Source organism: Lichenostomus cassidix, chromosome 1 (assembly GCF_008360975.1).
Source record: "Lichenostomus cassidix isolate B80296 chromosome 1, HeHo_3.0, whole genome shotgun sequence".
Lineage (NCBI taxonomy): Eukaryota > Metazoa > Chordata > Aves > Passeriformes > Meliphagidae > Lichenostomus > Lichenostomus cassidix.
Genome location: NC_139479.1, coordinates 13,680,738 through 13,706,811, shown reverse-complemented (window position 1 = coordinate 13,706,811; position 26,074 = coordinate 13,680,738). Strand labels below are relative to the sequence as shown.

At 39.4% G+C, this 26,074-nt stretch overlaps 1 protein-coding gene across 2 annotated transcripts in view; it reads left to right on the top strand.

Annotated features, from left to right (window-relative positions):
• Positions 1–372: 372 nt before the first annotated feature.
• MBTPS2 (membrane bound transcription factor peptidase, site 2) overlaps positions 373–26,074 on the top strand; it is a 39,773-nt gene continuing 14,071 nt past the window's right edge. Inside the window, exons 1-10 of one of the 2 annotated variants that reach the window (XR_014849730.1) lie at positions 373–586; positions 5,630–5,778; positions 7,482–7,620; positions 12,447–12,550; positions 14,850–14,977; positions 18,834–18,952; positions 19,791–19,971; positions 22,434–22,528; positions 24,810–25,005; positions 25,136–25,200. Coding sequence is in view for 1 of the 2 variants with exons in the window: in XM_085050658.1 (XP_084906784.1) it covers positions 512–586; positions 5,630–5,778; positions 7,482–7,620; positions 12,447–12,550; positions 14,850–14,977; positions 18,834–18,952; positions 19,791–19,971; positions 22,434–22,528; positions 24,810–25,005 (1,186 nt within the window). In the remaining variant the exon portion in view is untranslated. The remainder of the gene's footprint in view (positions 587–5,629; positions 5,779–7,481; positions 7,621–12,446; positions 12,551–14,849; positions 14,978–18,833; positions 18,953–19,790; positions 19,972–22,433; positions 22,529–24,809; positions 25,006–25,135; positions 25,201–26,074) is intronic. The other variant, XM_085050658.1, reaches the window with a different exon arrangement.

Sequence of the window (26,074 nt, the reverse complement as noted above, 5' to 3'; positions counted from 1 at the left end):
AGTGGCGGACGCAGCAGAGATAAATTTAGCCAAAGGACAAACCGCCCCCAGTTCCTACTCCCCTCAGCCCGCTCCCGCCCTCAGCCCGCTCCCGCCCTCAGCCCGGCCCCGCCCCTCAGCCCGGCCCCGCCCCTCAGCCCGCTCCCGCCCTCAGCCCGCTCCCGCCCTCAGCCCGCTCCCGCCCTCAGCCCGGCCCCGCCCCTCAGCCCGGCCCCGCCCCTCAGCCCGCTCCCGCCCTCAGCCCGGCCCCGCCCCTCAGCCCGGCCCCGCCCCTCAGCCCGCCCCCGCCCACCGGCCCCGCCCCTCTCCCCTCCTGCCCCCTACTGCGCACGCGCCCCGCCCTATCGACCCCTCACGCTGCCCCACGCCCCGGGCCGTGACGTCACGCCGCCACCTGCCCGCGCTCGACGCGCTGCCCGGAAGCGTCCGCCCGGGCAGTAGAGCCGGCTAGAGAAAGGTTCCGGGCGGGTTGGGTTCCGGGCTGCCCCGCTGAGGCGCGGCGCGGCCCGCGATGATCCCGGTGCCGGTGGTGGTGACCGTGCTGGGCGGGTGGTGCGCCGTGTACCTGGCGGACACGCTGCTCAAGGTGAGGGCCGGGGGCGCAGAGCCGGACGAGGCCGGGAGGAGGCAGCGCAGCCCCGTTCCCCACCCGCGGAGCCCCGGGCGGCTCGGGGCCGCGCTCCCTGGCCAGGCTGGCGGAGCGGCCGCCGTGCCCGGGCCTGCTGCCGTGCCCTGCTGCTGTGCCCCGCTGCCGTGCCCGGGCCTGCTGCTGTGCCCCGCTGCCGTGCCCCTGCTGCTGTGCCCCGCTGCCGTGCCCCGCTGCCCTGCCCCGCCGCCCTGCCCCGCCGCCCTGCCCCGCCGCCCTGCCCCGCCGCCCTGCCCCGCCGCTCTGCCCCGCCGCCGTGCCCCGCCGCCCTGTCCCGCTGCTGAGGGATCCCTGCCCCACACGAGCCTCCCGTCCCTTCCCGCAGCCGGGCCCGCCGGCCCAGGCAGCTCCGGTTCGCTCCCGCCCCGGCTGCGCTCAGAACGCCTGCGGCAGTGCGCGGGCTGAGGGCTGAGGGACAGCAGCAAAGCGACGGGAAGTTAAGGGAGACAGCTTTTCATCTGCTGCTTGAGCAGTTCCGTGGCATGTTAATGTGCTACCTGGAGTTTAACTATTATCATATTAAAAAAAAACTAAAGGACAGTCTTGTAAGCTTGCTGTGTAGAGTGTGTGCTTATAATGAGTTTTCTAAGAAATGTAAATATTAATGCGTATTTATTCCTTTTCAATGTCTTCAATTGTACTAAAAAACGATAAGCTGAGACAGAACTCCATACAAATACTTTCTAAAAGAAATAAACTTCAATACTCAGAAAGTATTGAAGGACTCCTTTTCCTCCTGATGTGAGGGGCAGGTTTGAGAAGAAAAGACACCATTTGTTATATCTGGGATGCATCTGTGCATTGCACGAGTTTGATTAAGTGGTGTGGGGTTGTTGGTGGTTTTTTTTAAGATTCAGAGGTACGATTTCTGAGACATGACTGAAATTGCAAAGAATTCTTGCAAAGTAGGCTGTATGCTAGTTAATTATGAGGGAAAACGAAATGAAAGGTTTGATGTGTAATTCTTAATGTTATAATCCAGGAGCTGCATCTGTTTCTGCCAAGGCAGATAAGGCTTAGTGATATGAAAGTACAAAATGTTCATTTTGTAAAATATCAGAAGAAATACAAGAGAATTCAGATGCTGAGAAAACTTGGAAAAGTGTCTCCCCCTGCAGCTAATTGGAGAGCAAATGTTGCTCTGTAAATGATGAGAGCTGTTAATTGCAAAATACTAGTCTGTACATAATAAGAATAAAAAATACAGTAATTTACCTGAAGACTTCTCAAACTTTCTTGCAGCAAGTCTATATTAAGTATTTGAAAAAAAAAAAAAGGCATTGTTTTGAAACAGAAGATTGGCCAGGTACCAGAAGAACATGCTCCTGACTGCAGTGAGACACAGCAGGAAGGTCAGCCAAGAGGCTCCTTCTCTTTTGGCAGCAACTGTGTGTCTGGTGAAGAATATTAGGCTATGAGGCAAGAACTGAGCTCAGGTACCAGACCTGTTGTGCCACGATGCTGAGACCATTTGCATCTCTGAGGTTCTGAAGATCTCTTTCTGCATTAAACCATAAAATCATTCTCTTTTGTAAGTTAGGAGAGCCACTGCATGTCTTGCAGCAGCAAGGGAGGGAAAAAGCCCTATGCTGGAGCCTTCTTAGTGCCTGATTTATGTTGAAAAAGAAGGGGGAATGCCTGGAATTCTACAGCAAACAAGAGAGTCCAGGAGTTAAATTTTAACTTTGATCTTCTAACTGAAAATTGACCAAGGTTATTAATCATCAGGAATTATATGGGAGCTGTTGAATTTCGGTGAATTTACTGGTAGATCTCATGTTGTACATCTCAATGGTAGGTTTCACTATGAGTACTACAGTCAAAATAGAGTTTGGATTAAATTACCAGTTTGATAGAATTAGGAAATTCAGGTTGCTTGTTTGTCTGCTGGTACTGTAAGTCTCCTACTACAGTGACAACCCAAGGCTGCTAACAACCATAGCAAAAGGCAGTCCTGTTTAAACCTCATATCACTTCTGGTGTAATTACACCAAGAGGATGTACAGAGCATGAGTGAAAAATAATAGTAGGAGCACTTTTCCATGCATGATTCTGTTGATATTTTTGGCAAGAGAAGGATGTGTACTGTAACTTGCAGTTATTGTTTATTATGTAAACATGTTCAGTGTTCAATGTCTTTTGTTCAGTTTGTTCCCTTACTGGTTTTGTTCAGATTTTAAATATTTTATTTGGCAGTCTGACTCTTAGAGTACAATGTAGAAAGGATAACTGTATAAATGTATTTTTGCCCAGATAAATTCACATATTATCATATTGCTAGAATTGCATTAAAAGGTACGTAAGTGTTAGCAAACTGAAGCTATGCCAAATCAAGGTGGGATTTGGAATGTTAAGTCCCTCTTGTTGCTCCTCATTGTACCACTGACACCAACGTTTTCATTGAAGTTTGGATTCTGTGAAAGGGAATCACGTAGACAGACCCCTGAATTCCTTCTCCCCAGCATCCTAAGTCATCACATTTCATTCTGCCTGAAGGATCAGGTGTGAGTAAAAGGTAGAAGGTTGTCCCTCCTTCTGCTGTGAGAAATAAAGGATGCATTAGACACATTCAGTCAAGGTTGGCTCTCAGCTTTTAAGGTCAGGAAGCCAAAATGATTCAGAGCTCTTGAACAGATTTTGTCAGCACAGAAGAATGCTAAAGACTCCAGCTTGCTGGCAGATATTTATGGAGCTCCTCAGGTATTTAGCAGATGTCCAGTATCTCTAAGGCTTGCATAAAAACATAGGTGTTGCTTTTATAGTAAAACTAATATAATAAAGATCACTTAGATCTCAAAGATGCAGAGCCAAGACCTGTGTGAAGGCAGCTTGAAATGAGGCATACTAGGACATGAGGAAATGTGTATAATGTGATCCCACTGAGATCAGGACAGAAGGAGCAAAAGTTTGCAAAGAGCTTTTTAATATCTTTTGCAGAGGATTGCAGTCATTTAGGGAACATGGATACCATTTACAAGCTTGTGAAGAAAATAGAAAAGGAAAATATTTGGTACCTTTCTTTTCCATATTTGACAACTGTATGGTCAATAATTCTATATTTCTTATGGAAAACTTCATACTTATTTATGTCTTGCTAGTGCAGTGGGGCCATGATGTTGTTTTAATTCAAAGGGATAAATTTGTGGCATTTCTAGGGAAAAAAGTGGGGTTTGCATGTGATAAAAAGAACACATTTTCAAGTGCCAAGTAAATGTATCCGATTAAATCTATTAGAATCGTGTATTAGGGTGGTTTTGAGGGTTTTTTGACTGTGTGAATTAGTACAATGTGTTTTTTTAAATTTCCAAAAGATAGTTTCTCATATCAGAGGTATATTAATAACATGTATTTTTGTTCTTAATTATCTGGTAGATTATGTGAGGAGGTTTTTTTTTTGTTTCCTTGGCTTATGTACCACTAATTGTGTACAAGTCTAATCATCTTTGTGATCTCTACTGTTAAAATTAGGAAAAACAGATCTGATTGTGGACACTAAACTTAATGGTGTCCTGGAGAGTGAGTGGTGTTGATGGGAATGCATTACAGTGAAAATTTCTGTTGGTGCCCTCAGCTGATGGAACAAAAATGTAGCTGCAATCAGTAAGGCAATGAAGCAGGAAATGACACAAAAATATATGGGCAGAAAGGATAAAGGGTTTAATAGGTGCTACATGAGCAACGACTCAAGTCAATGGGTCTCACATCTGAGGAAATTTGTTACTTAAAATAAACTTCTAGTGTTCAAGTTTTAATTAATTTGACAAAACAAGAAAAGCTGTTAATACATTTGTGCAATATGAGATCCTCAACCTCCACCATCATTGTGGTGCTGGGCAGGAGGAATGCAAAGAATTGCAAGTTCTAAATTTGTTCAAAGAACCACAGACAACAGCCAGAAACTTGTGAAGTTCCTTGTGGGGGAGAAGGGAGCCTGTTGTGAACTATGCATTCCAGATGTCTTCAGTAGGTGCTGCTGCTTGTAGGGAACCTTGGGAACAATGCTCCAGTTCAGACAGCTCCAAAGACTTGTCTGGGTTTTGTCAGAGACACTCCTGCCTTGGGAACTACCTGATTTCAGAAGGCTCAAGGCTCATGTGTGCTTTTGCTGAGCTCTGAGCTCCTCTTTCACCTCCAAGGAAAGCATTCCTTCTTCATCTGGGTTTCTGAGAGAAGCTTCCATGAAGCAGGTGACTAAAGCCTATTGAGAATTCAGGTGCCATATATTGTAAGGTCAGCAATTTCAAAAACTGTGTCTATTGGTCTATAGTACAAGATAATGTTGCAGACAAGTATTTATCATGTAGTTTGTAGGTCACATTACTCATCAAGAGAAATCTTTTGGACTACTAGAAGTATCTTGAAATGCTGGGAAATTACCATAGTGAACTTGCTATTGCAAAACAGCTTGATAATTTCAAATTCCTTGAGGCTTTTTGTTAGCATTATCAGATATTTAGGCATACTCTTTAGGCATACTCTTTGTGTTTGAAAAAGAGACCTCGTTTTTGTCCTTACTAACACGTATCTGCAATACTGAGCCATATCTCACCTGTATTAGGAATTTTTTCAGCTGAAGACAAAGGAAGCACTTTTCATTATTGCAGTTTTTAAAATGTTTATTGGAATATAATTGCATGTTGAAAGAATACCATCAACAGTCTGTAGCCTTCCAACCAGACAGTAGAAGTACTGAAAGTGATTTAACACTGGGAAAGATGGTGTAATATCTTGTTTGTCAAATAAGTCTGGATACCCAATATCTTTCACGAGCCTACAATTGTTGTAAATGACATCAAAACAGTGGCATAACTTTTTCATATTATATGTCACACCTGCCTATATGTAAAAATGTAAATAACGTGTAGGGCATTTACCTGAAGTTATACATCTGTGTTTATATAAACAGATCGCATTTACTGCTTGGTCACGTTACAAAATCTTCCTAGAGTGTTTTGATCAAGCTGGTGTTCCATTCTTTTGCAGTCCTCCAACTCTCTGAAGGCATCATACGAGGACTGGCTGGTGACGTATGGCTTGAGCGTCTCTCCCTTTCACCTGCGGTGGCAAACAGCTCTCTTCAACCGCCAGTTCTACAGCTGGGGCAGATGGAAACCCAGATTTCTCTACTTATGGTATAAATTCAGCAGCTTTTTCCTTCTGTCAAATACAGAGTCAACAACTGAACCACACCGCTGCCTTCCAGCATTAGAAGGGCTGTGGATAGACATGGTTATTTTAATAGGCTAATGATAAAACCAATTTGATTGCTCTAATTGTACTGTGCCATTATAAGTCTTCCGTCTGCTAAAAAATACGTAGTTGTAATTCAGGTTCCATACTGAGATACTATAAAACTAGAAAACTTTAAACTGTTTTTACCTGTGGTTTCAACTAAGCATAGTTCTTCGAGTACAGCTATTACATGCAATACTGCACACAGAAGTAGGTCTGAAAGCAGTGTCTTGGATCCTAGATCACTTCCAACACTTAGCTGTACACTTAGCTCTCCCAATCACCAGAGTTTACAAAGTATTCAGAGACAGTTGCGTGCCTGTAGTCAATCACTGTCCACACATTCAGCAGCAATACCTGCTCAGAATCACCTTGCTCACTCTTCTATCTTCCTTCACCTTTCCCTACTAAGGATGCACAGTGCTGGGAATGGGTAGAGAAGCAGGGTGGTTTAGTATGGGTGCTCCTGGACTGGTTTAGAAAACTATTACTGGGTTGCCTTCCTAGAATTACTTTGTATCTCTTCTGAAAATATAAAATGAGTAAGGTTTGAATTTCTTTTAATTTCCTGTATTGCTACCCTCGGTGAGATAGTAATAAAGAGAGGTCTGCTTCATATTGGTTCCTCTATGTAATGATTTTGTAATAATCAGTCTGAAATAGCTCTATATCAATTACAATTTTTAATGTGTATAATTTATTACAGTATGATGTTTCCACTAGTCTCTTTAATTAACATTACAAGTACATGTTGCTTAAAATAAATCTACTAATTCCCAGTGAGCTCCATTAAGGCTGATAAGAGAACAGTTACGCTTTTGTGAGAGGAAGAAGAACTGGTAGTGAAGTGTTTTAGTTATTAAAAAAAGTTATCACATCCTTCAAGTATAGGACAGTGTAAAATAAGAATAATAATAATGCTGAATAAATATTTGTCACTAGGTGGAGTGATGTGAATCAAAATTATTTTCAACACTGATTTTAATGAAAAATAAATTGGTGAGAAGAGCAATGTAGTTTAAGTAATTGGTCTTGCAGTTGTACTTTTTGGTTCTTTAAAAAAGATTCAGTCTCATTTATTGTTCTTTAGCACTTCATATTTGTGAGAAAGATGGAAAATTCACTGAATAAGCTTATATATTATATACATATATATTATATATGTATATATATATATATATTATATATATATATATATACATAAGCTGCCCCATCATTTGATCCAGGTCTCTATATATGTGATGGTGTGGTGCAACATGGTCAATTGTACATTGTTATGTTTATATATTCATAAAGGCAATTTACGTGTATTAGGTAACTGAATAAAAGTATTTGAAAATCGATCAGGATGTGGTTTGGAAGTAAGACATTTATTAAACAGGGAGAATATATGTTATTAGTGTTATTTCTGTATATTATTGTTATTAGTTTCTTTTAGCTAAATTTTTGTACTGGTCTGTTGAGATATGAGTTCTAGTAGCTTCAGGTAAGTTTTGCCCTGTGTTTTGTGTTCTGTGTTGTGCTATAAAGCAGTTACATATCCACAGATTCTATCCTTTTTTCTTGTGGCTGTTCATTGTTGAGCTGTTGCTTCTCTGTGTAGGTTCAGCATAGGAATGGTGTTTGGAATACTTGCCATGTTTGGCTCTGTCATTCTGCTCGGAAAGACCTTGCTGCAAACACTGACCCAGATGCTCACCGAGGCTCCAAGAGCCCAGAATGATCGTATGCTGCAGGTTGTGGTGAGTCCTCTCCTCAGGTCTTTGTTTGAGAGCTGTGAACAAATCTAAAGCAGCTTCTTAATGGGGTATGGGATACTTAAATATTCCCATGTAAGAATAACCCAAATCCTGATGTTCATCTACATGAAAATGTGCTGGCTTGTTATCAGCTTTAAAAATGGGAGTGGGTATAGTAAAAGGGCAAATGAAGGCAGACATGTGGAAGAGTTTATATTAAAAATTCTCAGGAGTGGGAATTGGATAGTAATTTTGAAAAGCCCTAAATTATGGTATAAGACTATAAAATGAAATTAAGAACTTGCTTCCTCTGAGCTGTGCAGTGTAGAGGCTCCAGTCGCCTTAAAGTTGGCACAGTTCATCCATAATTGACAAGAACAGACAAGTTCTGTTTTAATACAATACAAAATGGCAGTGGAAAAGGAGAGAAGGGCAAAAAGCTTTATGTGATAGTAGAAAAAAAGATTCATTAGTGAGGAGGTTTTTTTTCTTTTACTCTTCAAGGCCCTATGACTCAATTTGCAATGTGAAATTTCAAGTGCTGTTTCTGGAGGTACTAGTTAAAGTCTAATAACAATATATTTAATTGTTTTATGGATTTCTGGTGCTGGACAATATATTGTATGGTTTTAGAATGGAATGTATTTCACAGGATGGGAGAGATTGCAAATACTGTCTTTTTTATCCCTTCACGAGGCAGTAATGGAGGAACTGACATTGCCTTACAACAGTTTTAACCTGGAAGGACTCCTAGTCACCTTTTTTATACCAAGGGTATAATCTGGCCAAAATGTATTGTCATTTTCCAGAAATTCATAAAGTCTTATGGGATCACTGCCTTCTGCCAGATGGCTCAGAGCAGAGGTGTCCAACCATGCTACTCTATATAAGTACTCAGCTATTCTAGTGAACAGAAGTTTAGAATTGTCTACAGACACAATAGACCTCCCTGTAAACATTAAAGTGACTGCGTGCAGCTAAACTTAAAAAATTACATGTGTGCAGGGAGCCTGATGTAGCATGTGCCATAAAGTCAGTGCTTTTGGATGGCTAGGTCTGTTTTGCACAAGCAGGGTGAATATGTAGAGTGCAGTGTGTGTTGGTAAAAGGAGGCAGTGAGACCTGAGAGAGAACTGCTGCCACTGCCATCACCTGTCCACAGCCTGCTCCTGAATTACCTCCAGGGACACACAGGAGTGGGCAGTCTGTGCATCCTGTAGGGCATGAGCTGAGCATGAGACAGAAAATGTTTTAATTTACATGCCAACAGGATCTATCCTAATCATGTGTCATGGTTTGATGCTGCCCAAACACCAGGCACCCACAACAGCTGCTCACTCACTCTCCCCTCCCACAGCTGATCAGAGGAGATAAAAAAAATTTAACAAAGAGGTTGAGTTGAGATGAGGACCAGGAGGAAACACTCCAAGGGCAAAACAGGCTCAACTTAGAGGTACAAAGTGAATTTATTATTAACAGAGTCAGAGGAGGAAAATGAGAAGTAAAATAAGCCCTTAAAGACACTTTTTTCCCCCAAACCCTCCCTCCTTCCCACTGACAGCGCAGGGAACAGGGTGTGGGAGGTTTTAGTCAGTTCATCACCCAAGATCTTCTTCCACTGCTCAGGGAGAGGAGTCCTTTCCCTGCTGTGCTGTGGGGTCCCTCCTACAGGAGACAGTTCTCCTGAAGTTCTCCAGAGTGGGGTCCATCTCACAAGCAGCAGTCCTCCCAAAATTGCAGCGAAGTGTGGCGTGGGCCACTGTTCCGCAGGGTGCAGACCTCCAAGGACAGGCTGCTCCAGCCTGGAAGCAAGGGCCTCCTCTCTCCACTGGGTCTCCCACTGGACCACAGCCTCTTCCAGGCATCCACCACCTCTGGCATGGGCACCTCCCCATGGGCTGTGGGTGGATCTCTGCTTCCCCTATGGACCCCATGGGCTGCAGGGGCACAGCTGCTCCACCATGGTCTCACCACAGCCTGCAGAGGAATCTTGGCTCTGGTGCCTGGAGCACCTCCTCCCCCTCCTTCTCCACTGATCTTGGTGTCTCCATGTTGTTTGCCTCGCATGTTCTCACCTCCTTCTCTTCTCTGGCTAGAAAAAACTGCATGCCACTTTGGTTTGATTTTCTTCCTAAATATGTTACCACAGAGGCATAACCAACATCTCTACTTGGCCCAGGCTTGGCCAGCAGCATGTCCATCTTCAAAGCCATCAGGGATTGGCTCTGCTGGACATGGTGGAAGCTTTTAGCAGCTTCTCACAGAAGCCACCTCTGTGCCCCACCCTCTGCTGCCAAAACCCAGGCCATATAAAAACAACACACCATTCGTGTCTATTACATTCTGGAGTAAGGAAAGCCTCCCTTGCATCTTTATTTTCTGAGATCATTATATGGATCCGTCCACTTCTGTGACACCAGAGTAAAGTGGTCATTGGCAATATATTGCTCTTTGGAGAAAATAACATAGAGGCAACCAAAGTAGAGCTGAGCCTTTGGAATTATCTGGTGTGAATTGGTACAATGAAAGCAGAAAAGCAGGATAATGTTCACAATTTCAATGTGGGCTTGTTTCCTCAGTGACTGCCTGCTGGCAATATCCCTGCATTCAAACCAAGGATTGACTGGCATTGAAAACAATTTAATACATAGGTATAATTTAATATCATGTGTGGGGATAAGGTTGCTTCTCCTAAGTTTGGTTGTGGTTCTCTTCCTTTCTTATCTCATTCTTTTGTTTCTGAATGGTCACAGTTGAGTAATTCTGCCTTTAACAAGTTTCAGTATTCTTTCTAAGGGGAATGTGCTAGTGTAAATCGACACTAAAAAGATCATCATGGTTGCAAAGAGGCAAAAAACAACTTAGGAGGACCTTCTCATTTAAAATGTTTACTTGTATTTGACTGCCTGCAAGAGAGCAAGTTAGTTTAAAAAAAAAAAAAAACCAACAAAAACCACTTTTTAAACTTAATTTTTGCCTGTGGCATAAACCTGTTTAGCCTCTGGCTGTGGAAAAAGGCAGAAACAGGTTGGCTTGTATTTTACTAAGATTTTTGCATGCTTCTGGTTTTGTTCAGTCATGCACTTTCTTTAAAATACCTGTCTATAGGTAACTGGGCTGTTTTTCTTCAGCTGCCCCTTCTTGTATTGGTTGCCTACTGACGAAAGTAGGAAAGAGACAGATCAGTTACTAGCAAAGGATCTTTTACTAAAGGCATTCCCAGAAGATCATAAAACGCAAGATATATGCTTTTTAGCAAAATACTGCTGTTGGTTTCAGAACCCTTCATGAGAGGTAGCTTCTGTTTTGGGTGAATCTTAAAATAGCTTCTTTGACGTAAAGCCTGAAAGCATCTGGTGCTTGTGTTCTAGCAGGCTGTAGCCATGGTGGTATTGAAATGGCAACTCTGTCCTCTCACTGCAGAGGCAGCACCACTGAAGTGATGCTTTAGTGCCACCAGCTGATGCTGGTACAAGCCATGATGTTTAACAATTGAAGTGTAGCTGGCTTTCATACTGTGAGCCAGTTAAGATAAATACCTTGGTCATGATCACACTCTGGACAGAATTTGTGAGGTGATTAGTGAATCCATTTGGCCGATTTTGTTTAACTAGATTGTCTCAACAACCTCTTGTAGAGTTCTCCTGCATGGGTAGGTGAATGCATATAAGTGAAGAATGTGCAGGACTGAACAAAGGTAGAATCCAACTTGCCTGGTTGGGTGCACAGCCTTTTGGTTTCCACAAGGGTGGTTTTTATAGAGTTTTATAGACAGGCCAGGAGTTTTTGCCCACAGCATCTCTTTTGTGAGACTGGATTGCAACTCATGTTGTGTTCACATTGGCTGATAGTGACCATACTGGAGTGCAACCTGCCTCAAGTGGAAAAAGCTGTAGGTCTGGCAGAAGAAATGCCCCAGGGCAAGCAGCAGAAGTGGCCTTATCATCCCACTGCAGCCCAGCAACTGAGTGGGGATGGAACCAAGCAGGGTGAAGGTCCATCAGGAGGAAGGAGGGGATGGTTCCTCATACTTTGACTAGTGACCACTTTGAAGTCTGTCTGGAAGCAGTTGTTATCCCATGACTAGCACAGTGAAGGACCTAGAGTGGTGGGAATCCACAGCAACAGGAAGAATATGAGTGGCCTGCTATATTATGTCTTGGGTAAATTAAAATAGTATACTCATTTCAAGGTGGGGGTTTTTTAAGGTTAAATTGCCATATGTAGACTACCAGAACCTGAACAATAGATGAAAATTACCTTTTTTTTAATGACTCTGTAAACTGGGATAATCTTGTGATTTATATAGGGAGAGAGAAAGGAGTCTGACTGTTCAACTGTGAATTCATTTTTTAGCTTTTCGTGTTCATATTAAGTGCCATGCAATTTTTATTATTTCATTTTGAAAGATGTATCTTTTCAATAGTAATGACTGGCTATCGGAAATTGTAAATTAATGCTCACAGTGCCAAGCCTGTGTCATTTGAGTGGAAGTCTGTGTACAATATTATAAACTTCTTGAGCTTAATATAGAGTAGGACACATTTGGTCAGAGCTGTGGGAAATAAATAGGGCAGGGAGAGGGCTTTTGTGTCTGGAAAGCTATTTAACTTTCAACAAAGAATATATATATTTAATATATTTTAAAATACACTGAATAAGTTGGTAAAAGAGGTACAAACTGATAATGCTGCATGACAACAGCCCCTGTTCTGTTGTGGGTCTGAAGAAGCAGAGTGAGAACAGCAAATTTAGAAGCAGAATGATTTGTCTTTGTACCTCTTGTTTTCCTCCTGTGTTTTGTTTTGTTGTCATGCCCACATCAACAGGTGCCTGGTGTCAATTTGCCCATCAGCCAGCTGACCTATTTCTTCTCTGCAATCCTCATCAGCGGTGTGATACATGAAGTCGGCCATGGGGTGGCAGCTATTCGGTAATACATTGCTTTTTCTCCTACTCTGCCAACAAAGCCAAATATTCCAGAGCAGTTACTTACCTGTGAATGTTGTTATTTCTGCTTTGTTTTATCTAGAGAGTCTGCTTAATCTGTAATTCACAGCTTCCTTAGATTTGAAGTTTGGAAGGGTGTACACTAAGGATAGAGTTTTAATACAGTGTCTATTGTACAGGAATTAGAAGGAACTTCTACTTTGCAAATACAGCATCAGTTTTAAAATAATACTTTTTTTTAGGTGGTCCTGTTTTTTACACAGCAATTTCATGTCTGTGCCTGTGGCACTTGAAAAGAACTCATACAATTGCAGAATGATACTTTAAAATAGATTTTTAATTTATTTGTTTAAACATAGCTTGTGAAATAGCATATGACTAGGTTAAAGCAATAACTTGGTCAAATGTGATTTGCCCCATTAACCTCAGTGATTTATTAGTTTTGATCAAATATTTATTTTTAATGTTCTTAACTATGATGATTGTTTCACAAAAGTTCTTTGACAACGTTATTCATTACTGTTAAATGTCACTGTAGCATAAGAAAATTAAGCAGTGATTACTGGGACTGATGTTCAGGTGTCCTCTGTTTTTTTCCTGGACAGAATCATCTGTCCCACGAGCACGAAGCCTTAGGTTGTTTCTCTGATTTTCTTCTAACGAGTGTAGGGGATCATGACTGCATTTTAACCCATATACTACCTTTTTTTATAACCCCAAAAGTTCTCAATCAAAGGGATGGTTTGTGAAACTCTGTGTTTCATTTGCTCTGTCTTTCAGCTTTTTTTCCTTAAATGTACTCGGAATTTTCTGTGGAGGATGAACCTCTTGATTATCCCGTCACAGGAAGAAGCAACAAAATTTTTTTTCCCTTACATGTTGCTGGCAGACTGCAGAGAAGTTAGGAGTTACTACAGACCTCCTTTTAAGCATAAAGAAAGAATAATTCTTGGATCTTAGTGGTGTGATATCTTTATTCAAGATCTAGGGCAAATGCTTTGAATATTTGAATTTTAGGTTATGTTTTTGTCAAAAAAGTGTTTCCCAGGTATTTCCAGAGGAGAAATTAATTTGTCCAATGTACATTGGTAGCCAATGTTGTTGCTGCTGTTTTCTGCTTGACTTTTTTGTTTTCCTCCTAGCATACATTGGGTCTATAGTGATGTTACTGTAAATCCTCAAGGTTTCAATTTTACTAATATGCTGTGCTGTGGGCAAATTTTATTATTCTGGCAAATCACTTAGCCTTCCTGAAATCTAACACACTTTTGCCAAATTCGGTTCAAGAAAGCTTTAGCTGTGAACTACAAGAGCTTAAATATTTGAGCCCTAGCTTAGTCAAGGCCTGTACTAAAAAAGTCTTTTTTTTCTTCCCTCTATATCTTCTACCCATCATGAAATCATGAATAGGCATTAAATTGCCTGTTATTAATTGGTAGCATGGGATGAGTTAATGCCACAGTATTAGTGTATGACTTAATTTTGAATAATTTTGTATAATTCTTTGTCTTCTTTTGGTGTGTATACACATTAAATAGAAACATGTATAAATAGAATGTCAGACCCTGTATATTGTCTCAGTAAAGATATGGGATTAGCTGATCTGTGCCTGGTTTGTCTTGGAACATGATTGTGCCGTGCCTCTCTAAGTCCCTTATGCAATTCCTAGCTTCAAAAAACCTTTATATATTTGTTCCAAAAAATTCCATTTAAAAGTAGTTGGTAAACCCCTGAAAAAAAATACTTGTGTAATAGTGTCAGATACTAATATATTTAAATAGAATCATAGAGTGCTAAGGTTTTAGGAGAAACAGACAAATGAAAATCTCCAGAACTCTGAAAAGGTTTCTTTAAAAGGAAAGCGATTTCTTCTTGCAGATATTTTTACATAGATGAGTTTGAAACTGCTTCCTACAGGGTACCATTTTTTTCCACTTAAAAGAAAAATTACTCCAAGTGTATAAATATACCTTAATATGAAAGTTAGGTGGTTTTTGAAAAGTATTTTATATGTTATTGTTACCAGGATACAGAAAAGAAGTTGAACTTATCTTTTATGTTTTTACCAGACTTGAAAACATGTGCTGCTTAAAAGTGGCAGCTACTGCAGAAAACATCCTTTAGTTTAATTATCTTTAAATTACTGGTATTATAAAAAAATAAATTAGTTTTATAATTCAAATTTTAGTCGTTCTATTTGTCAAAAAAAGTGCGCTGTATAGAATCTCTCAGGTTTTTTTGTTTGTTTGCCTTAATACCATTTCCCTTTTCTTGTTTTTAAGAGAACAAGTACGATTTAATGGATTTGGGATTTTTATCTTCATTGTCTATCCTGGAGCATTTGTTGACCTCTTCACAACTCACTTGCAGCTGATATCTCCTGTCCAGCAGTTAAGGATATTTTGTGCAGGTAATTGTTTGTGGGTTTTTTTATTAAATCTTCTTTCTTAGCACCATTACTTATTCTAAGGCATCACTTGTGCATCTTTGATTGGGTGTTTAAGGTTTAGAATGAATAAGTACCAAAGCTTCTCTTTACCTAAAGGTGATCCCTCAGTTCTGAACTTACATTATCATCTCAGAAAATCATTTGATCATTACTGTCCTTATGGAGCTGCTTTCTGGGCTAGGGATGTCAATTTGTAGGATCTTACATGAGCTCTAATTTCCTGTAATGAAACAGATAATTATATTCTAGACCTGATTCAAAATAGTTGCATGTAAGAAATTCCAGTTGTGTGGTTGGGGAAAAAGTGTGGTTTCTGATCTTCCTCTCATTAGAAAGAGCTCTGATACCAGGTGCAGAAGTTCCTCTGTCTTTTTTGTTTGTTTGCTGTTTGGGATATTTCTACATATCATATGGCCTAAGTAGCAAAACCTGGGAGCACACAAACTGGGAAATACTCAGCCAGAATGGTCACAGGTCAACTTCCTTGAGCAATTCACTACCATTTTCTGCAATAGGAGCAATCTATTTTTCAGGAGGATTGTAAGTGATTTTCACTGACCTGTGAGTTGTGTTATTATGCAGGTCACTGTGTTTTGGTGTTGCCATCAGGAGGAAATAAAGGTTGAAACACAAACATCCAAAGAGAATCACAGCTTATGGCTCCAGATAACCTCCAGATGTTTGTAGCTTGTTGATGAAGCTTGTAGATGTTTTTGGAGTCTCTCTCTACTGAGAAGCAGAGCCTGGTTGCTGTGAAAAGTCAAACTGAGACTGTGTTGCTCTGCTTGAACCACTTGCATGATTATTTCTAGAAACAAAGGTAGTTCCCAAACAACTGAAATATAGGTAGAAAAGTTATCATCTTGGTTTAGTTCTTGATACTGGTGTTTTTCTGTTGCAGGGCACAGTAGGCTAGCAGCCAGCCTGTTGTAATGTTTAGTTACTAACATTGTTTCTTGAATATTGTCTCTAAAACAACATATAGAGGATGAACATACAGAAGCCTTTAGCAAATATGTTTTCAAGCTTCCATAAATCAAGGAAATAATTGATTTATTTATAAAATTAATTATAAATATTAGGTAAGTAAATATATCTGTATTCCAAATACACTAATCAACAGAAATCATTCACTACAATAGGCTCACTTTTATGAAGCCCCATTTCTCAAAATAATCTATTTCCATCTACTGTGAACAGAACTGAAAGAAAAGGCACACTGAATTTCAGAATGGGTTGCTTACATAGATTCCTGAGACATTATCTAGAAAAATAAAATTCAAAGCTGTAATAGAAAATACTTGCTTGCATGTTTCGATGACAAGCAAACACCTAAAATAAGATTTCATGTTTCTTGGGAAACCTGAAATAGGGGAGTACAAGATAGGAGCAAGCATATTGCAGGACTGGTTAGCATGAATGGTTTGTTTTCAGTTAGGTATAACAAGTAAATGCATTTCTTTAGAGTTTATGATAGGTATGTTTCTGATGTTTAATAGGATAATTTCTAGGATGTTTAATAATGATAAAATGCAATATTCAGTAAACAACCAATTTGTTTTATTTGTCAGAGCAGTTAAATGAACCTGTTCCTGGTGTTCAGAAGATTTGAATTTATAGAGACTTGCTCTCAGATTTTTGTATGGCAGCTAAGTAACAGAGCTAGACTAGAGGCCAATACCAAATATTCTTTCTGTAGTCCAGCTGCAGTCTGGAGATTGAAAAATATATTTGTTGTACAGCAGATGGCATCATGAGTTCAAGAATAGGAAATGAGTGTTCTTGTAAGACTCATGGTATTTATAGCATAATCCCATGCCTATTAGATAGATGAAAAATTATTCTGTGCAGCAGTTTTCTTGTAATTAGTTCAAATATTTATGTTAATTTCTGAGATAATTTTTAATACATTTCATCTTGTCTTTAACAGGAGTTAAATGTTTTTTTGTTTGGTTTTTTGAATTAATTAACAGTTAATAAATTATTTTAAGGTGTTTTAGGGTTGGGTAAAGTGTTCCTTTTAAAATGTAAGGAATTAAGTATCCAAGGATGAGGCTGTTTTAGCAAGATGAAGTTATACTGAGCAGTGTGCCTCCACAGGTGTTCTCACTTGGAGCATGTTTGTTTTTGTGTGGATAACCTGGGATGAGTTTGAAACCTTTCTGTTTTAGACTTTGTGCTGTATTCCACACAGCAAATGGCAATGTTTCCTAGGCCCATGTTTCCTAGCTGTTTGAAAGTATTTGTTGTCACACTCTAGCAGTTCCATCACCTCTTTTTATCATTCTTATTTAAGAGATTTTTTTCTTCTGTTTACTCCTGTAGCAGCCACGCCGTTGAAAAGAATTTTGTTTCCATTTTACATTTTTGTCTTTTGTTATGCTGTTAAGCTGAAAAAACATTTTTAAGATAAAAACGTTAAAACAATAAAGTTAAAATATTTGCTCACTACTTTTGGATTTGTTGCACATAAATGTGTGTGTGGGAGATAAGGAGAAGTGATTACAAAATCATTTCCTATATCTGAGTGCCTTTCCATGAGATACAATTAAAACTGTAGAAAGAAACTACTTGAAGAAGCATCTACTAGTGGGAGTGGCAACAAACCCTTACTTCAAGGACTCCAAAAATGTCACTCATTTCTGCAGCATTAGAAGTGTAAAAGAAGACCAGGTGAGATGTAGAGCTAGACAGGGGAGATAAGAGTCTGCCATATGGTATGATTTCAGTGTTATATACACTGCAAGAAAGATAGGTTTAATATATTTTTAAGTATGTTTGCCTCAGCTCCTGTCCTGTAACTGCACTGTAAATATAGATTTGAATCAAACTCCTCATAACAAGATGAAGCACTGTAAGAAGGAAATAGAATCTTCAACATGGAAAAGTTTTCCTGCATTGTTAATATGAAACTATTTGTCCAAAACCACAAACCAAATGAGAAAATTTGTGTAGTGCTGAATGTGGGAAGCTGTAAAGCTTTGATGATGAAAACCAGCTGTGTCTCATGATAGTGGCTCATTTCTTCCTATGGAGAACCACATACTATAAAGATGGCAATTGCAAATATGTTCCCCAAAATAATGTGTCAGGAAATGCTGATTTGCACAATTTAGTTTCTTGATGTTGGTTTAGGTCCATATTTTCTTCTAGAAGAAGCCTTTTTAAAAATAATTTTCTAGATTTGTTTGGCACATATACATGTAATAATTTTAATTGAAATAGTGTAGATTACCATCACAAATACTGAATTGCAGCTAAATTTCAGACATCTTGCTCTCCAGGACAAACAGTATTTATCCAAAAATAAGTTCATTTATTGAGATTCTTAAATTCAGTAGTTTATTGTGGTGGAAGGTAACACGTAATACATTTCATTCCACTATTTTGAAAATATTTATGATTGAAGGCAACTCTGTACATAGAAACTGTACTTTAATAATTAAGTCAGAAGCCCAGTTTTAATTCTGGGTGTGCTGCCCTCTACATACTTAGAAAAGTAGTGGTATGTAAAATCTCAGTCTGGTAGAATGACACCTTAGAACTGCACTTACTGCTTCCCTGTCTCTTTTGATAGTATAATTCTCAGTGGCTTAGAGGTTTTTCCAAAACTCCCTTACAAAAGAGCATCATAGAAGCTAAAGTTTGTAAAGTAATCTATGTACTCTTATGCCTGTGTTCACAAATTAACTTTTCATTCATTCTTACAGTAATAATTTCAGGGAAGTTAATTAGAAGGCAGCTGTAGGATCGTTTCAAAACCAGCTTTTTGTTATTAGTGTTTATTTAGAAGCTTTTTTTTTTGCCTTCTTTTTAGGGGTGTGGCATAATTTTGTTCTTGGCGTTGCAAGTTTCATGGTTTTGTTTCTGCTGCCAGCCATTCTTTTCCCTTTCTATTACACGGGTGTTGGGGCACTTGTCACTGAGGTCGCAGAGGTAAGAAAGACATTTGCTGCTTCCACATTATATGCTTTGTGACCTGAAGTGTGCCTGTATCTCTTATTATCACAGTCAGATTTGGTCAGTGCAGCATTTTGCATAATGTAATATATTGAGCTTCTTCCTTAAAATTTTCTTCTCGGTCTTCTGTATTTTAGTATTAGCAAATAAAGGAACGTGGTGTGAATAATGATGGACTGATCAACGTACTATAAAACTGTTGAGACATTTGAGATGAGTTTGCAGGTTTTTTTCTGGGGGGTTTTAACTGTTTTTCATTATTGGCACAAAGCAAATCTACTGGAAACTGCATTATCGCTCCAGTTACTGCTATCTGGTTTTAATGTTAAAGATTATTTTGAGCTGATTTCCTTGTTTGGTCAGCTGGAAGCAAAGTAGAGATAGACTTCTGGGATTCTGGAAAGGACTGGTTTTTTTCTGACTTAATCAAATCCAGCACAGTTGAACAGCAGAGCTGAAAGGATCCAGTCTTTCTTGGATCTGAAAGTCAACTGATAAAACTCAGGAGAGAGTGACATTTATTATGTTTCATTACCTTTGAAAGTATAGGTACACTTTCTTTCTTGAAAAGTTCAGGGTATTAATTTAACTTACTTGAACTTAGTGTATTGTGGGTTTTCTTGCCATTTTAACTGCATGAAAATACTCAAATTTGAGGTCTCTCCAGGACACTCCCCTCTATCCCCCCATTTTCCCCCTTTTTACCCCGTTTTTAGTGTCTTAACCTAAAGATTTCACAGTATTCAGTAGAACTGTAAATTAACCCTTGAAGTTTTAACTATAATAATATGACTGACTTCACTGTTCTTCCCAGGATTCTCCTGCCAATGGACCGAGAGGTCTTTTTGTGGGAGACCTTGTCACTAACCTGCAAGACTGCCCAGTTTATAATGTGGAAGACTGGAATTCCTGTCTGGGAGACATTTCAGAGAAGTCACAGGTCGGCTACTGTGTAAGTGCAGCCACCCTACAGCAATTAAGCTTTCCAGCTAGAGGTATGACTTAAGGTGCTCTCCTCATTACTTTATACATTAATTCATTTATATTTTAATTTTGTCATGTCTTAAAGACTATTTTGGATTTAGAATTTGTTGTTGAGGTCAGATGTCTCATAAGTCAAGTCTGCTGTCCTGTCTTAAGCAGTTACCAATGTGCCATGCCGCTTTGTGAAATATGAAAGTGAGAAATGGATAGATAGAGGAATTTCTTATGTCTTTCAATCATCCTGTGCAAATATCCTGTATAAATTTGCTTCTTCAGGATATTGCAGAACTTGGGTGTTAGCAGTAATACAATTATCTCCTCTATTTTAAGTTCTGTTAAATGGATCAACTCAGTGATCTTTTGCAGATGCAAATTCCACAGGTTACCTCACAGCTTTGATCAGCATGACATTGCAAATTGTATTGTTTAACCCAATGATGTGCTTTATTATGGTCACTTCTTCTGATGTGTCTAACTATAGGGTTTTATGTCATTGCCCATAAACTCAGTTTTGTCTGGATTGCACATACTGCTCCTGGAAGGCAGTCGATTTCCTTCTGTTTCTATTTATACATTAGAGTGCTTGTTGCTCTAAGGGCTTACCCCCAAGAAACTAAAAAAAAAAAAAGAAAAAAAAAGTGAACCAAACTAAACTAGAACAATAAATAAAAATTTATTGGAACAAAAAAGAGCAGTCAAGTTAAATTGGCTGAGTGTATTGTGACATGCCCTGAAGCTCTCTAAAGTTTCTTTCATGCAAGCATTAGTGGAAACAGAATTCCAAAGGTAAGGGGCTGCTGCTGAGCAAAACCTCTATGATGCTATTCAGAGCTTTGAAATTGTCACTGCATTTTTCCATCATACTGGAAATAAGCAGGAGGTCAGGCAACTCGACTACCCGTGGTTTTGATGCACTATAGTACTTTTGTGAGACTGAAAAAGTAATTTTCTGGGGTTTTTTAGTATGTAAGGAAAGTAATCTTATAGCTGGTACTAAGATAAATATTTAAACTGGAAACTAGTGGAGTATGGATAAGAACCTGCTTTTAGAGGTCTGACAGATTGGATTATGCCTCTGAAGAGGAGGACAACTCTGACACATGCTTTCAGCTGGGCAGGGATGGCAAGAACCAATTCCCAGATGCTGTAGGTATATATGTACTCAGATTCTGCTGTTCTCTGAAGTGCAGTTTGAGAGTCATGGGTATTAAAAGTGCATATTCTGCGGATGAACCAGTCCTATTTAGATTGAAATACTAGAGGCTTAATGCTGCAGCCCCAATATTGCTTCCAAGCCTGGTTACTGTATTGTGTTAGCAACCCATTGTCTCCACTGCTGTCTTCTAATCAGACCAGTTTGTCTGCATTTTCAGAGTCATAAGCCTCCAGCAGTGAGAAATATTCCTCTGAAATTAAATGAACTCTGTTTGGTCTCCAGCAGCTGTCGTTTGTCAGTAACTTGACAGTTCACAAGTTGACATAAATACAGAGTATTGATAAAAATGTATATAGCAAATGGACCCCATCTACCTGACCATAAAACAAATGGAGAGTGAACTATCTGAGTATGAAGCTAGACAAAAACAATGCCCTAAGGACCTACTTGAAATGAAAAAAAAAAAATGTATTTTCAATGTAGTTTATAAGGAAACTTAATTTCATGGTCATTCACTAATCAAAAATACATGTGGTTTCTTAGCCTCAGGGTACTTGAAAAAATGTTTGCACGGTACAGTGCTTGCACCTGTAAGCCCCAGGCATAAAGCTCCATGTCAGTGGACTGCAGGTTATGCAGTGATAAATCAGCAATCAGTATCACAGGCTTGATCTGCCTAAGGAAGGTACTGCAGCTGCTGTGATACAGATCCTTACAGTGGCCATTCTTTTGTGTGTGTGTGTTTAAGCTGTTGTTGGACTGTAAGTTAGGCTTAATTCATTTAAAGAGCATATGTACAAAGGTTCTGGACCAGACGAGTTAAATCGTGGTTTAAAACATAATTTAGTCAATGCTGCTGCCTTCTAGGCTTGGAAAGCTTTCAGAATCTGAGTCTTGTAAAGGCTTTCATGATTTAAAAAATATGTTTTGAGTCTTGGTCATATCCATAGCCAGCCAGTGAAATCAGTACAGTAGTAGCTAACAAATTTTTATGCCAAACATTTGTGCAAGTTAGGAGCAAGGGGTATAAAAGTGTTTTTGCAACTCTTAATGCTCAAAACGTTTCAGTGGTAGGTCCCCAGGATCTCAAGGAGATTTATTAAGTTGAAAAAATCAGTATGTGACATGACTGAAATTGTGTGACATTCATACACATTGGTGGTGAAGCTTTTAGTTGTGACTGAACCTCAGCTAGGCTGTGTGAATTACTGTAATTCTTGAAGGCCACAGGATGATTGTCTTACTTCATTCAGAGACTGATTTTTTTCAGGAAGTTACTATAATATTGATTATTTGCTCTATGCCTCTGTTCTTTAGTCTACAGAAGACTTGATGGCACAGTTGAATGTTGTAGTAACAACAGCCTCACAGACATTTGCTTTTCATATAGCAATAAGTTGGACAGCCATCTGGTAAGTTACTTAAACTGCTAATTCTCTTTGGTAAATCTAAATTTTTTTAAATTAAATTACTAATACTTACCAATATTTAGGCAGCATACTCAAGTGTTTAAGAATATCTGCAGTTTGTAATGAAGGTATATGTGTATACTATTCTGGAAATCGCAGCCTAAGACCCCCCAAAATATTAGTTATGATTTTTCCCATAATCAAACTGGGAGTCTCTGGAAGAATCATAAAAAATCTTGGACCCCCTCATTCCTTTAGGCAGGAAGACACCTCAGTCATTTTCAGTATTCTGGATGCACAATACCAGTGAGAAAAATCAATTCTTGAGAAGAAGGTGAAATTGCTTGTTTTGGTGCTTTGATCTTTAAAGGTATTGAGCACTACAGGGAAAGCAAAGCCCTGGAATGTCTGTTCAGTTATTTTGTCTGAAGCCAGCAGTGCTGCTCCCTAAATTAAACTAAAAACATGCGGGAGAAGATCCTAGAGATTGCCCAGTTTCTCAAAATTATGGCCCATACGTCAATCTTTTCTCATCATGTTGATATATAAAGTTTCTCAATAGGGTTTTGACTTATTCCATTTTAAAAGGGTGTAGAAGCATTCCAGTGCCTACAGGGGCTACAAGAGAGCTGGAGATAGATTTTTCACAGGGGCATGTAGTGATAGGACAAGGGGGAATGGCTGTATATTGAAAGAGGGCAGGTTTAGATTAGACATTAGGAAGAAGTTCTGTATTGTGAGGGTGGTGAGGCACTAGCACAGGTTGCCCAGAGAATGTGGATGCCTCATCCCTGGAAGTGCTCAAGACCAGGCTGGATGGAGCTCTGAGCAACACAGTCTAGGGGAAGGTGTCCCTGCCCATGGCTGGGTTTGGAATGAGATATCTTTAAGGTCCCTTCCAACCCAAGCCATTCTATGATTCTGTGAAAATACAGAAATGTTTGTTAAAATATGTGTTCCATTTTGACAGTGATGGAATATTTCTATTCGTTCTCTTTACAACCAAAAGGGCACAAGAATCAATGGTATAAACTTTTCTACACACACTAGTTTGTTATTATTCTGACCTCTAGTGATAAATATCTGAAGAAACTCGAATAATTTGTTCCAAATCTGCTATATTTACAGTTTCTACAGTGGTAAACTTCCCACTCAAGGGTGTTTTTGTGGTATTTAACCACTAAGATTTGAACACATTCCAGGAGTTCATTTGAAATATGGCAGTGGCAGCAAGATTTGATAAATCACTATGCCATTGAGCCTTGGCATTCTTAAGCTCATAGCTACTACTTACAAACAGAAAAGAAATCAAAACATCCAAAAGTCTGAGACCTTGTGACTTTCAAATGTCCTTAGACTGGCTGTGAGTTTTTGAAAAATTGTTTTAAATGGTCTTTGCAGTGCTATGCAGCAGTATTTGAAAGTGTGTCCTCTCGTTCTCACTAGAGTAGAAGGAGTTTGTGTCAAGGTGAGGGTCTGACACTCATGCATTTATGGAGAGTGCAATGATCAGGCTAAGAAGGTAGGAATTACTTTTTTTTCCCTCCTAAGGCAAAACAGTAGATTGGGATTCCTTGCTTTTATTTTTAGAACAAAAGGAAAAGTGTCACTGAGCTTTTACAAGAGACATGAAGGGGAAAGCTAATTTCCTGTTCCCTTCTGCTGTACTGTCTTTGGCCTGTGGGGAGCAAGAAGGATCTGGTCTGTCAGACTGCAGAGTGACAGAGTGTTATAGGTAGGGGGTGTGGCACAGCACTACACTGAGTTCTGTGCTCATCTTAGCTGAGAACAGTTTCTTAGCTACCCACACCTGGTAGGGTTTGTTGGTTTGTTTGCTGGACAGAAGGTTTTGTTCAGCCAAATGAGGTTTTAGATCAATGAAGACTAAAACTTCAGCTTGAGCAGGTCAGTCACTAGGATGTTGATACAGGCTCTGTCCATTAGACATTATGGTTAGATGCCTTGATTTTTTTTTTTAATTTTTTTTTTTTGGTGCATGCATGTGCCTTTCTAGAAATAGTTTGCTTTTATTTTAGTTTATGTACACACTCTCTCTTCCACACTACAAAATATAGAATGACAGGTTGAATATGTATCAGGTAGAGGTTCTTCAAATCTTCAGGATTTGACAACAAAAAACAAGGAAAAAAATCAGATTTTAGCTCTGCATGGGCTTGTATCAGTAAGGGATTTCTTTGCTTTAAAAAGGCGTATTTTGTTCCTTTTATCCTGATGTGTTGGAAAATACCTTTAACTTTCATAATCTTTCAAATGCCCTTTGCAGTATGCCTGCCTGCCAGCACGAAAAGTTATTGAAACCAGCAAAGTTTGTCGAACCAACACAGACTGCCATAAGGACTTTGTTCCAAGCTTTTGTGTGACTCCTTCTTTGGAGAACCAAACAAGGCTAATCAGGGTAAAACATCCACCCCATATTGACATGCTGTATGTGGGACACCCCATGCATCTTCAGTACACAGGTTGGTATTATTTATTGAAAGTTTAGCAAAAATAACCTCTAATATGGTTTCCTTTGCCTGGCTACTTAAACAAGGTCTTGGAGTGATTCTTAGTTAATTTGTTTAATGCAGAATCCATTTCTTGTTACAGCCAGTGGAGAGACATGGACTACTCAGGCCTAAAATGAAATGTGCACAGTGCAATGAGTTATGAAGGTAATAGAAACCATATGTGATATGAGATGGTTGGGTTTTTTTCAGAAAATTTGAAAGGTCAATTTCTAGAGCAGATCTTATTCAGGTTAGTCACAGGAACCAGGTACCTGCAATTTCCTAACACAGAAATGTCTCAAAATGCTATTGTAAAATCTCTAGGGTACCTTGCTCCAACACCATGCCTGGAATATTAGCATGACAACTTAAATCACACCTAATCCAAGTACGCTAATCCAAGTATCTGTGATAGATTCCTGTGACTACTGAGCCCCAAGTATTATCACAACATAGTTTTTTCCTGCTTTATTTTTTCGTTTGACTGCCTGAAATTAAATAACATATTACATTTTAGTTCCTTACTTTAAAGGCTCTCCTTTTGGGCAAGCATATATAAATAAAAAGTAATTCTGCTCCTGAAGTGAGTATGGAAAGAATGAACAAACTCTTTCACATCCCATTTGGTATCTTGAGTGGCATGATGAAAATTGGCTACAGATGGGCTTTAAGAAGTTTGAAGTGTTAAATTACTACCCCTTCCTGTGAGGAAGGTATCTGTTCCTCACAGACAGTTGAAACTCTCAGGGTGATTTTACCTCAAACAACTTGGAAGTATCTCCTTAGCAAGACATTGTAGTTTTCTGAATAAACACTGGACTTAGGTACAAAAGACCTTTAGAAACAATGATGAAATGTGGTGGTGTAAATCCATTAACATTCTTGCATACCATATTTTTAGTTAATCTATCATTCTTTATTTTTCCATGCTGGTAATTTCTTACTCTGTGAGGAGTTATTTATTTCAACTTTTTTGCAATATACCCTCATTTAAGCCCAAAAGAGGATCTCTTCATTTATAAATTCTGGCCTCATGTCA